The following is a 13,579-nucleotide window of genomic DNA, read 5'->3' as shown; positions in this document are numbered from 1 at the left end:
GTTTAATATATGTGGGTGTTAGAACAGTTTAAACCATGTGTTTGATTTGTTGAACGCATTGCGTTACGCTTATATGATGGTTTTGCACACAGTGTTAATGCCTGCACCTTTTGCTTTAATTATTAATTTAAACCACCAACTGTTACTTTGATTTTAATTGTATCAGTTATGTGTGGCCCTATCAAATGTAGGACAGGGTTATTTAAACAGCAGTTGAGAACATTTGTTTGTCTGAAGAAGTCTCACTATTTAGTGGGACGAAAAGCGCTTTACAAGTACTGTGTTTCGTTAAATAAACTTCCTTTGCTTTAAGAACAGCATTTATATTTGTTGCATTCGTATGTTGGAGTATCCTGGTGCAATTCTCAGCACTTTTTGTATTTTTCCTATATTGTAGAGGTACCAAACTGGTAATGTTTTTTCAACAAATGATTCAAGTGGCATATAAACAGAGTCATTTCTTGAAGGTTATGCTAAATTTTGAAAACTGCACTGGCTCGAAGGGATATCTGTCAGGCAGATGTCCAAGATGATTTTACCCCTTGTTCATTTAGTAATAAACCATGTCATTTCAAAGATATTTATAATCCTGGTGAAGGAATCATTATTTCCAATATAATCTTGTGTAGCAGACTTAAGCACCCAATTAAAATAGAGGTTGATTGTGTACAGTGCTTTCATAACATTCAAAAGGTGCTTCAAAGTCAGGACTACTTCTGAAAGGTCTACAGAATGCAGCTATATGATATTCTTGTTATGTAACCCCTGCTATATGGTTAAAATTGTAGCCATATGATATTCCGCTTATTGTAACCCCTGCCATGTAGTTATGGCCACCTACTGTCCCATAGACAGCCCTCCATTTGATCCAACACCGCATTAGACTTGACAAAAGTTTTTACATGCCTCCAACTCTTTTTTTATTTACATTTCATATAAAATGTCTGCTTCAGAGATGTCGCTACCCCAGTGATTGTGTGAATCCCAGTTGCAATGACAATTCCTAGTTCTGCATTTCTCTGAAATCCTAAAGCCAACCACTCATTTATCTTGTTAGGGAGGCTACATGGGTCACAACATTATCTAGTTTGGATAAATGGGTCCAGGTATTTGGGTTGTGGTTCAAATGAATTATCCCTTTTAAAGTATTCTCATCAATTACAAGAATAGCTACAAGAGATTTACTGCCTTTAATAAACTGGTAAACCCAGTCAGATTTGTATAAAGAATCTTCCCTTGAACTTGTACCAGTTTGTCATAAAATCAGCATTTCATTTCCTGAAACCATTGTACAACTTAGCAATTAATATTTAATTAGTACCATTTAGCTTACTACTACAACAACACTGAATGGGTATGGAAAAGACTACCATCTTTCTCCCCTTGAATCTCACAACACTGAATATATTCCTAATTTGTGTGGCAATGTACTTCCATAAGTCTTGCCCAACAATCTATTTTTGTATGCGTTATTATTTTTCATAAAAACGTGGTCTTTCAAAAATAGACACAACATGCCTAAACTGTTAGTTAACTCAAGTTGAGATGACTGAAAGTCAGGTTTTGGTGCCAAGCCTGTCACTGATAAGAGCTCTCCTGTGTGGATATTTGAGAATCAACAGTTGGTCAATATGTTCCATTGAGTTCTCTTCAGAAAAAAAACTTACACTTTATTTTTTGTGATAGAAAACTTACTATTTTATTAAAATATTTATATTTAACTTGATTTATTGAATACTAAACTCTCCAAAAAAGTGCTTTTATTGACTTTCATGTGATTGTTGTTCACTTTTAAATGAGAGCATCACATTTTAATTTTGTCATAAAAAGTTGTTATAACTTTTTTAAAACTACATTTTCTGTGGAGAAGCTGGTATGGTTTTATTTTTGAGGGCTGAGGTAACTATTCAAAATGATTTTTACTGTGTTTTTTTCATGGAAAAGTAACTTTTTTACAGCTAGCCTGTTTTACTAACTACAGTAGAGAGTCGATTATCTGAATTAATTGGGACATAGGGGTAGTTCGGATAATCAAACATATAATTGAACTGGATAAAAAAACTTATTAAATCTTGTTTTTTCTGCATGCAGGAATACACTTTTCAACCATTCAGTGATTCCAGTGGACTATAAAGAATATTGTTCACACACAAGCTGGCTACAAGCTCAAAAAACATGCTCAAGTGAATACATTTAATGTTGACATATTCAGACTGGTTTGGATAATTGACGTTTCAGATAATCGACATTCTGATAATCAACTCTCTACTGTACTGTAGCTTAGATTTCCTGGGAATCAGACTCCTTTTTCAGCCGAACCATAAAACTATCAGTTCCTCAGCTGTACCTTCTTCCAGCCACAAAAAGAAAAAGATTGAGATGCATCCTTTTCTGCAGCAGGCTGCCATTATGCTTCAGCCACAGGTAGGTGACCCTCTCTTCAGGTGTTTGTTAAGGTTTCATGTGTCTGGATCATTTTAGCAGTTCTCTGCCTTACCATTTGGGTTATCTTCTTTTTCAAGGGTGTCAGATTTAATTGGAATAATTCTGCTCTAAGACTTGATGCAAGAAGGCCTAGCAGACAGATTTCTTTTCTTTTTCTTTTCCTTGGACAGGAATGTTTCTGCATGCTTTGCCATCCTTTCCAGTAATATCCTGTGTACCTCTGTAGACTTAGAAGGAGTCCCCCAAGATCATTGTGGTGACTCCCTTCTGGTCCACACAACCATAGTTCTCCCTTCTTCTGGAAATGGCCAGGGATGATTACTACAAGCATCCGCGCAAACAAGGGTGTTTGATGCATTCAAACCCCAAACAACTGCAACTGAGTGCCTGGATAATAGGATCCTAATACCTTTTAGGCAACTTTTTTTCTGAGGGTCTGCAACAGGTATTAATGGATGCAACAAAACCTGCTACTAGTAAATCATATATTAGCAAATTGAAAAGGTTTTCAAGTTGATGTCTACACCATAATGAGTATCCATTTAGGGCTAGTATTTCTCTTGTTTTGTATTATTTGTGTGAGTTACTATCCTATGACCTTCCTTACACACTGATAAAGGTTCATTTGTCAGCCATTTCAGCATCTCTCCCTGTGGATCTGCCTCTTTCCAGGTAGTCTTTTGTGAAGATGTTTTTAACGGTGGTGTTACATGCCAAGCCTCTTCCTGGCAATCTTAACTTTGTGTTAGAAAAGCTAACTCTTGCTCCATTATCAGGGTTACTACAGATTCTTGACATAGAAAACTGTCTTACTTATTGCTTTGACATCTGTAAGAAGAGTATCTGAGTTGCAAGCTCTTATGATGGGTTAACTCTAGATCAGTTTTCACAAAGAGATGGTTTCTTTGGGAACAGATCCTTCTGTTATGCCTAAAGTGGTATAAGAGTTTACTTTTAAGTCAAGCTATCCATCTCCCTGTCTTTTTTCTAGAACAACTTTGTTACTTAAGAAGTTAACTTGTGAGTGTATCTGCCATTTCACACCGAGCTAATCGGAGGAAGGGCACTGAGCAAACTGATCTGTGATATATAACATTAAGAATTAGGTTTGCCACCCCTCCATTTTTTTTCTTGACTATCTGGAAATCAAACTGATTCTCCAGTAGTCCGGAAAACACTTTACAAACTCCAGTATTCTGTTTCAAAAAGGAAACAGACTATTGGAGTTTGTAAATTGTCTGACTTACTATGCTTTTTTACAGAAAAGCATAGTAAATCAGCTGAAAGCAGGCAGCAGGAACAGAAAAAGAGGGCGTTCTTCACCAAGTGATGTCATCCTGATGTCACAAAATGGGAGAAATGTGGGTGGGATGGGTGGGGTTACAGGTGATGCGAGGGGTGTGGCTTTACTCCGGTTTTAGCCACGACGAAAGGTGGCATCCTATTAAGAATCCTGTTTTTTTGCTTATTTTTACGAGTTATTTATAGCACTTTTATTGTCTGCATATACTTTTCTAACTAGTTTCACTGTGTGTAAAGTATTAACTAGAAATTTTCTACAATTGTTAAGCATCTGGTTGGGTTTGTTTGTTCTGATTTTTGTTTCCCACCCTCACTCCCTATTGGTATCCTGTTTTTATACTTGGTGGCTTTGCAGTTGCCCACCCCTACTGTAAATTTGATCTGGGACATTCCTCCCAGCCTAGTGTCTTTACCTCATTCTACCTAATCCAGGGAGAACATTTGAGAAGGCCAACCCACTTAGTTTCTGCTCCTCCTTTCCCCTTTCCACTTTACAAAAAAAAAAAATTTCTAAGCTTGTTTCCTGCCTTTCCTGTAAGTCGTCTAGTCCAATACAGATTTGCTGTATCCAGGACTGTTTGTAAGCTTCTGAGCTCCCAAGCCTTTCTGTGCTGGAGGGAAGCCTTCTAGCTTTATTTTGTTTCTTAGAACTAGCCAGTTTTTTAGTTTTAGCACTCAAATTTGTTTCTTTGAGCTCAGCACTTGTTCAGAACTCATTGTAAGCACTAAATAAGCTACAAATTACTACATCACTCAATTTTCCTCACTTGTCTAGAGGAAAACAGTTTTTAGTACTTAATAAATAAGCACCCATCCAGGCATGTCTAAGGGTCAGCTCCCAGTGTTTTCTCCTGTCTACCTGATGAATCTGGGCATCTTGGGATGATGCATCAATTGCCTCATGTATACAGACAACCCTCTCCTCCTACCACCCAACACTACAACCTGTGAGAGATGCACTTATATAGCCAAACTGGAAGCAAAGCTCTCTTCACCCAAGACTGGATTAGATAGTCAAGAGGAGAAGGTAAACACTTGCACCACACCACACTCATCACATAGTTCCTCAAAACCTACATCAGCAAAATACACACATAGAAACACAAAACACACACATACATTCATGGAGGCTCTCGATAAAAGTCTACCCAAGCAACAGGGACCTCCAAAGCAGAAACGCAAGCAACCTCCACCCCCCCAACACAACCCAAATGACACATAGCCCACAAACTCAGTGTGCCACTCAACCACAGCCCGTAAGGCATAACAATGTACCCAACACTCTAGTCATAGGGGACTCTATAGTCAGGCACACTGATGTTCCACTCACCAGGTTAAACAAGGAGAAAGTTACTGTCAGCTGCCTGTCGTGTGCCAGGATCTGCCACATAATGCACACACTCAGGTTACTCCACAAGTACAAATATGACTCTGTCATTGTCCATGTTGGTGTGAATGACCTGAGACATACCTCCCTGGACTATATGAAAAGAGACATGGAAGAGCTGTCCGATCTTGTAGCCCAGGCAGGTATGACCCTAGCCCTGAGTAGCATCCTGCCATCACCCAGAATGATACCATAGTACAAGGACAAAATGACTGACTTCAACAATTGGCTAAGCTTCTGGTGTCATTCTAAGGGGATCCAGTATCTGTCTCCCTGGGATGACATGACTGACAAACCATGATGCTTTGCCAGAGATGGCCTGCACCTGTTGCCGTGGTATTCCGGATACTGGCTAAGGCTCTTGCCACCCCTATAGTGCGTTTTTTAGGCAAGGTTCAAATGACAAATTCACCACCGTAACTGGTACAAGCAAGCAAAATCTGAGGGTGATGCTACTCAATGCTAGAAGTCTAAACCTCAAAATGCACTCACTCGAGGCACTCCTTAAAATGGAGAACATCGACATCTGTGCAGTGACAGAGACCTGGTTCAAGGCTCCAGAGAGCACCCCTGCAATACCAAATAATAATTCATACCACACCTTTCGGCCACCTAACTTGGATGGAAACACTAAAGGCAGAGGCGTGTCCATATTCATTAAGGATACCCACACCTCCAGGCTAGTTGCTCAGCAAAACGCATCCAAGATTATCCAAGTGCAACTAACTCTGGGCAAGACCACAATCCAAATTGTAGCTTGCTACAGATCCCCCACCATGCCCCAGGATTCCCACTCCTCATTTCTTAATACACTGGAAAATATTAGGGTACAACCAAACACCCTAATAATGGGTGATTTCAACTACCCCACCATCAACTGGGAAAACTACTCATGTACCAACACTTGTGCTCAGTGTTTTCTGGAATTCATAAATTCCAATGCCTTGGATCAACTTATCCACATCCCCACCAGGGGCAGCAATATCCTAGACCTGGTCATTACCAACATGGGCAACCGGTGTTCCACACCAGAGGTCAGTTCCGACCACAAGCTAATCACCCTAGACATCCACATCCCACTCCCACCCCCCATTAGGGAAACCACCATAAAAAATTTCTCCAAAGCCAACTTCATGCTTCTTAAGACAGAAGTGGCAAACTTCACGACACCCATGCTGACGGACAATAGAGGTATGACTGCTGAATCCTATACAAATGCACTTTATAAGCACTTACACGAGTGCATGGATCATGCAATCCGTAACAGAACCAAGATGCTATCCTTCAAAAAAAGGAAGCCAATCTGGTGGTTCCCTGCCATAAACAAACTCTACAACAGAAGAAAGAAACTTGCAAAAAAGAGTAAAATCCCATGATTGGAGGAACTCCCTGGTAAGCCTCAGTAAGAAGCTGATATCCCTCATAAAATCCGCCAAAGTTAGTTATGAAAACAAAATCGCCACTGATTCTAAAGACAACCACAAAGCATTCTATAGCTATGTCAAGAATCTCAATGGCAGCACTCAGATCTGCTCTGAGTTACAGCACAATGGCACTAAATATACATAACCAACTGATATTGCCAACATCCTGGCAGATCTGTGCTAACTTTACCTCTCTCTTACCCCCTAAAGGGCCCATCTCTATACCGGAAGAATGCAATGTTCCTATAATCATGGCTGCAGAAGTAAAAAAACAAACTCTTCAAAGCCAAGAACACAGCATCCATGGGACCTGACAACATCCCAGGCTGCATTCTACACAAACTACAGAACAAACTAGCACCCCACCTAAATACCATGTTCAATCATAGACTCACCTCAGTCTTTGTGCCTACTGAATGGCACACAGCAATGGTTATCCCACTCCACAAAGGGGGAGCCACCACGGACCCTGGGAACTACTGGCCCATTAGCCTGATGAGTCTGGTCTGCAAGGCTATGGGACGTATCATCATGGAACTTATAAACGGTGACATTGGTAATCTCCAAACTCTGGACCCTACCCAGTTCGGGTTTGTAAAAGGCAGATCATGTCTCCTAAACCTGATAGACTTCTTTGAAGCGGTCACCAAAGCTGTACAAGAGAGTAAGGTGGTACACACAGCCTATCTCGATCTTGCCAAGGCTTTCAACACCATCCCCCACTCTTGAATTTTAGATAAGCTCACTAAATTGACCTGATTGACTTCTTTGAAGCAGTCACCAAAGCCATAGATGAGGGTAAGGTGGTTCACACAGCTTATCTAGATCTCGCCAAGGCTTCTGACACCATCCCGCACTTTGGAATTTTAGATAAGCTCACTAAACTAGGTATAAATCCCTATGTCACAAGATGGGTTGCCAACTGGCTCACGGACAGAACCCACACTGTGAAAGTAGCAGACTCTAAATCTGACTTCAGACCAGTGACAAGTGGAGTACCACAGGGTTCAGTCCTGGGTCCTCTCCTGTTTGGTTTCTACTTCTCTGAAGTACAGGCTAACACAGAAGGTCTTTGGCTAACAAAGTTCGCAAATGACTCCAAATCTGACTTCAGACCAGTGACAAGTGGAGTACCACAGGGTTCAGTCCTGGGTCCTCTCCTGTTTGGTTTCTACTTCTCTGAAGTACAGGCTAACACAGAAGGTCTTTGGCTAACAAAGTTCGCAAATGACTGAAAACTAGGAGCCATAATCAAAACTCCTAATGATGTGGACATCATACAAAAGGGCCTTACTGAGATAGATGCCTGGTTTCAAAGCCATGGCCTGAAGCTCAATGCCAAAAAGTGCATTGTCATCCCTTTTCATAAAAACACTGTACCCATGAACAACCGCATAGGCGGTAGTCTACTTAACACCAAAAGTGTGATAAGAGACCTTGGGACACAGGTGGACAGTAGTCTCTCCTTTGATAATCACATCGCCACAGTAGTCAGGAAATCCTTCTATGTGGCACACCTCATCACAAAAGGTTTCTCATCTAGGAATAAAGAGGTCATTGTTCCTCTCTACTCATCACTCATTAGACCCATTAAAGAGTACAACGCCGCTTTTGGTATGTACCTCACAAGACATCTACAACAACTGGAAAGGCCGCAGAAATACCTCACAAAGAGGATTACCAGCCTCAAACAGATGCCCTACGCAAACTGTCTCAAAAAACTCCAGCTTTACTCCATCGCATATCACCTACTCAGAGGCGATCTTTGACTAATGTACAAAGCTGTGTCAAACCCATAGCTGTTGGACATGCTCCACTTAAAGAAATCCCAATCTTTCCGAGCTACACACTCTAGGGACCTAAATCTTGTCACCACAATAAACAGAACATGCTGGAGGGATAGATTCCTGTCCTAGAGACTTCCCATACTCTGGAACAAACTACCTATCTATATCAAACAAAGCTCCCCATTAGAAAGAAAAATCTTCATGATTGGATGGGAGATAGGAAAGTCACCCTGGGTATCACTTCTGTGGTTCTGCTTGACAGGGGCACAGGAAAATAATTTTTTTGAGTGACAAAAGCTAGGGTACCATTTGGCTAGGTTTATATAGGCCCTAGGGCCAATAGCCTAGTACCTACCTATGAACCTAAAAATGAGGGCGAAAGGTTATGTGATACCTTGGAATCCACAGACAACTCAGGTACTATCTTGTAAAATCTTTCAGAAGTTCTAATCAGTTACTCTTTTCTTGTGAAGGCAAGAAGAAAGGAAACTGGTTTCAAAACAGACTATTTCCAAATGATTGTCTCACATTATTACTTTTTGTTACTCCCAACACAAGGAAACTATTCCAGGCAGGGTCAAGGCTCATTCTACCAGGGCCTTTGCTTCTTCATTGACTTTTAGGAAAGAGATTTTTTGTAAAAGTATACTAGAAGCAGGAGCATGGTTCTCTGTACATACGTTTCCAAAGCCCTACAAACTAGATTCCTTCTTCAAGTCTAAGACAGGCTTTGCTAGAACCCTTCTTGCAGATTATCCTGGACTCTCATCCTTCTCCCACCTAGATTATCCAAGGTATGGTAATCTACCCACACGGCTAAGAGTACTGCAGTAGTGATCAAATGATGAATGTAGTACAGTTGTGTGGGTAAATTTACCATAACAGTAGCTGTTCAAATGACTACTGCTGCAGTCGCCACACCATACTTCCATCCCCCTTGGTTTCTGGATGCTTTTCTGCCAGGGTATAGACATTTACTACTATTACAATTATTATTATTATTATTATTATTATTATTATTATTATTCCTAGCATTGTCCTTCTCAGGGCTTTAGCCTCCCTCTCACTATTGGCATGAAACCTCTGAAGGGCTTGGCACCCAAACTGGACTTTTAGTTAATTCAGCTCAAGCTGACTACTGGTTTGGGCTAGCAGAATCTAACGTGAAGCTTTGGAAGCAGGCTGGCTGTTATTTCATTGGCAGAACATAACCTATATAATTTAGGCTACTGCAGCAGTGATCATTCAAATATGTACTGTTATGGTAAATTTACTTACACAGTTATATTTTTTAGGACATTCCAGAAAATGCTGCTTGACAAATCCTATCTACCCAACAGTCTGTTTTATTATGGTTTGGCTACAACATTGTATATTGGAGACAAGTCAGGACATATATTCTGGGATGTCTTTAGAGCACTGCAGAACTGTGTCAAGCCTCACTCCAGTTTGTCACTCATTGCAAGGATAAAGCAGTACAAAATATTTGAGTGACTATCACATGACAAGCACAAAAAAACTATCAAGTACATAACTTTTACATGCCTTTTGTAGCTTTATCCAAGCTTTCTGTTGGCCCCGATCCCTTAAACTGCTCCTCTTGTCACTTAGATTCCTTTTCAATCCGAGACAAGTTGTTTCTTTGTCTGAACATTCAGATTCCACCTTTATTTTTGTTGCTTTACCTACAAGTATTCATTCTGCATGCAGTACTAGCTGAGTCTGATTCTAAGACAAGTAGATCCTTACAGTATCTGCCATAATGCTATGTTTCAACAGCAAGTCTGTCAGAAAATAAACTGACCTTAGTTCTACCCCTTCAAATGAATATTAATGTTAGCTCTCAGGTTGCCTGAAAATCCTTTCTGTTTGCTCTTGTATTTAGTCCTCCATTAGATGTATTTATGGCCATTCAGTTAAGGCTCCATCAGGAATAGAAAACACTAAGATGACATGGAGAAGGGGAGCATACCACATTTTAGCAAATGTCAGTGTGTGTGGTATTCCCATGAAGAAAGCTTGGAAATTCCACCCTATCTGGTGGTTGAGACATTCACAAACACTTAAAAGAGAACTGCACTATAAATTAGCATTTCCTTGACCCAGAGTGTATTTCATCCTTACAAAATCATTTATATATGGCTATATATAATTGTGCACATATGAAATCCTGTGACATTTTCTTTAAGAATTTGTCTCCCTGGCTCTCAGATCATATAGCTTATTACATTTCCCCAAAATAATTCTACATAGGAAGGTATTTGTAGCCCTACCACCCTTCCTTCCCACTGTGACATAATCTACTGAATCTGCAGAATTGCAAGTTTTCATTAAAGAGATAACTGTAAAAAGACGGCAGTGTGGTCACACGTGAGTGAGTATGAAGAATGAACAGCATGAATTGCACAAGTATTTAATCGAGATAATGAATCCTAATTCTTAAAAAGACAGTTTAATGTAAGTAGTTTCTACATCTGAAAGAAAGGGCTCATTACATTACATGTAAAAGAGCACAAGTCTGTCAGAGTCTTTGGTAAAATGGTGACATTATAACTGAAGATTCTGAAAGTAAGTACTTATTCTGAGTAGTGACATGTATAGTGAATGGAAAAACAAGCTGCAAGAGAAAGTAAGGCATTTTATTCTAATATTCTGGAGATGCAGCATGCATTCAGGTTATTTATGGTTAAAACAAAATAAAATGTTCTTAGTAACTATTTAACAAACTGCAGAAAGTTTTGAACTGTGCCAAACATCAAAACAAGATAAAATATACACATTTTTTGTTTTCCCACAGAGAAAATATACACATTTTTTGTTTTTCACACAGAGATCCTTTAATAATATGGTAGCTACAGCATGTTGCTGTATATCCCATATGTTAAGTGCCTCACAATTGTACTGGAGAATCAGTGAGGGTTTATTGTTTTAAGTAATACCTTCTGGACATAACAAACTAATAAACTACCTAGCAGTTAGTGCAGAGGATTAAGGTTATGAACTGTTAACAAACTAGTTCCTGTGTGTTACATGGACTGAGTCCCTCAGCCTCCCTTTGTCTACTGAATAACACTGAGCAAGTCACTTAACTAGACAGTGCTCTGGGGGAAATGAGAGACCCGGCTAAGCTTCTTATTGGTCTCCTGGACCGTATTCCTACTAACTACATATGAACTTGTAATAAGATATAACTAATCCATGCTAAGTAATAAATAACCATTATTATTAGAAATAAAAGTAGGTAATGAAATTTCCCACAACACATAAGGATTTTACTAAGATGGAAATTATTAGTGGGAGGGTTGAAGGAAAGATTCTTATTAAACACTGACCCGTGTCCCTCTCCAAAAATTAGGGTTCATCTAAATTTAAAAATAACAGTGAGATTCTACAATTTTGCTGAGATAATGGAAGTACACTTTGATCTTTTGCATGAGATGTTATTGTCTTATTTTTGAAACTGTCAGTAATCATTCGGGCAATATCACATATAGCAAGTTTCATGCGCAATACAAATATAAATTAAAATACAAAGTGTCTTACTTACATGCTTTGCTATCCTCGTCTGCCATTCCTGTGTCTTCTGGGAGGGGCCTGCAAGACAAAAGCAAATTTGCACAATTACTCATTGCTGAGACCAATGAGGAGTCAAGCAGATACAAGTCTTATGTAAAGTTCTTCTTTGGCTTGGAGGCATCTGCCACAACCCTTCAGTAAGCAGAAGCCTTTGTTGCCTCAGTCACTAGTACTTTGTTCTTTTCATGGCCCGTCTTATGCCCAGTAATCTCAATATATTATTTGTTTTCACTTTTATTGCCTCCACTCAAAAGGTATCTTGAGGCAGCTCCCTGACTTGTCTGTCTGAGTCTGTGCAAAAGCACATGATAGAGCCTGAATTCTGAAAATAATTGTAAATAACAATGCTTTCCAGGCTATTAAATTGTTTATCCTCTCAATTTTTGTTGGCATCCCTACTGTCTAAAACTATACCCTAATTAAACCTGTTGAAAAAGAAAAGGGACAGTGTATTAGCCTTTTACTATATCCTTCCAAGCCACTCTGAGGTTCTCAAAATATTGTGTTGTGTTGTGTTGTGTATGGCTTTTTAAGCAGAACATTGTCCTTCATGTACAATACAGCTTTTCAAGAGCTAGAGCACATGCCTGGTACCACAGACTTTTACAAGCAATGTTAAAAGCAACATGCAATAGAGTTTTCTTACAGCATATTTATTTTTCTGAAAATTAGGGCCTCCTGCTTTGAAGACACCCAAAAAGGTCTGCAGTAAAGTGGTCTACAAACTGCCTCTCTCTAAACATATGAAGTCAAGTAAGTTCTTTCCATTCACATCAGAACAGCTACCACTCAAGGGAGCATCATTGGCACACTATTCTTACTCTATATAGTATTAAAAACTGTCAATCCACTAACCAACATTCTGCACTATTGTATTCCAAACATTATAAATGGAATTCCATCTGGCCATGGTAGTGCAGTGGTTAGCATTGCCACCTCACAGCAAGAGGTTCCCTGGTTTGATTCTTGGCTGGGGTGCCTTCTGTGGTTGCGTGAGTTTCCTCCAGGTGCTTCGGTTTCCTCCCACATCCCAAAGACATGCTGTAGGTGGATTGGACACTCTAAATTGGCCCTAGGTGTGAGTGTGTGCATGTGTGTGCCTTCTGTGGAAGGTTGGGCGCTGGGCTGGGAACTCTATACCGTAAAACCCCACTGACAATCGTTCTGCAGACTGTTGTTCCACTGTTACGACCCTAACCAGCAAAAGCTGAAAGAAGAAGATAATTGCAATTTCATCTGTAATGTGAATGTGGCTATCTGTAATACGTTCTCTTCTGTTAAGAACTGGATCACAGTCCATTGTCCTTAAATACATACGTTCAAGTCTCAGACCCTGCTTTGTAGCTCTAAATCTGAACTCTACACATTACCCACCATCCTCTTATCCTGACAGATTGTGATGTCGACATGAAGCCTGTTACTTCCATAGTATATACAGGAATCACCCACAGTCACCTGCAAAGCATTAACAAGACACTACATCCTGAGTGTAAGAATGCATACAGACTGTAGCATCAGATTGCACTGTCATAACTTGCACTCTCCTTCAGCCTTTTCATATGTACAAACATTCCACCTATCCTTCAGACTCATATTTCTCATGCACCTCACTGGTGTTTGTTTTATGGTTCATTTTGGATGTATTTACCCTTCTGAGA

General features: G+C 39.8%; 1 protein-coding gene across 2 annotated transcripts in view; it reads right to left on the bottom strand.

The window, feature by feature from the left end:
- ATCAY (ATCAY kinesin light chain interacting caytaxin) overlaps positions 1–13,579 on the bottom strand; it is a 644,371-nt gene that overhangs the window by 298,220 nt on the left and 332,572 nt on the right. For both annotated transcript variants that reach the window (XM_044054019.1, XM_044054020.1), the window contains one exon: positions 11,893–11,939. In XM_044054019.1, coding sequence (XP_043909954.1) covers positions 11,893–11,939 — 47 coding nt within the window. The remainder of the gene's footprint in view (positions 1–11,892; positions 11,940–13,579) is intronic.

The sequence above is a fragment of the Protopterus annectens genome, chromosome 13.part0, assembly GCF_019279795.1.
Source record: "Protopterus annectens isolate FY-2018-M chromosome 13.part0, PAN1.0, whole genome shotgun sequence".
NCBI classification, from domain to species: domain Eukaryota; kingdom Metazoa; phylum Chordata; order Ceratodontiformes; family Protopteridae; genus Protopterus; species Protopterus annectens.
Note: the sequence above shows the minus strand (reverse complement) of the source record. Positions and strands in the feature narration are given on the sequence as shown.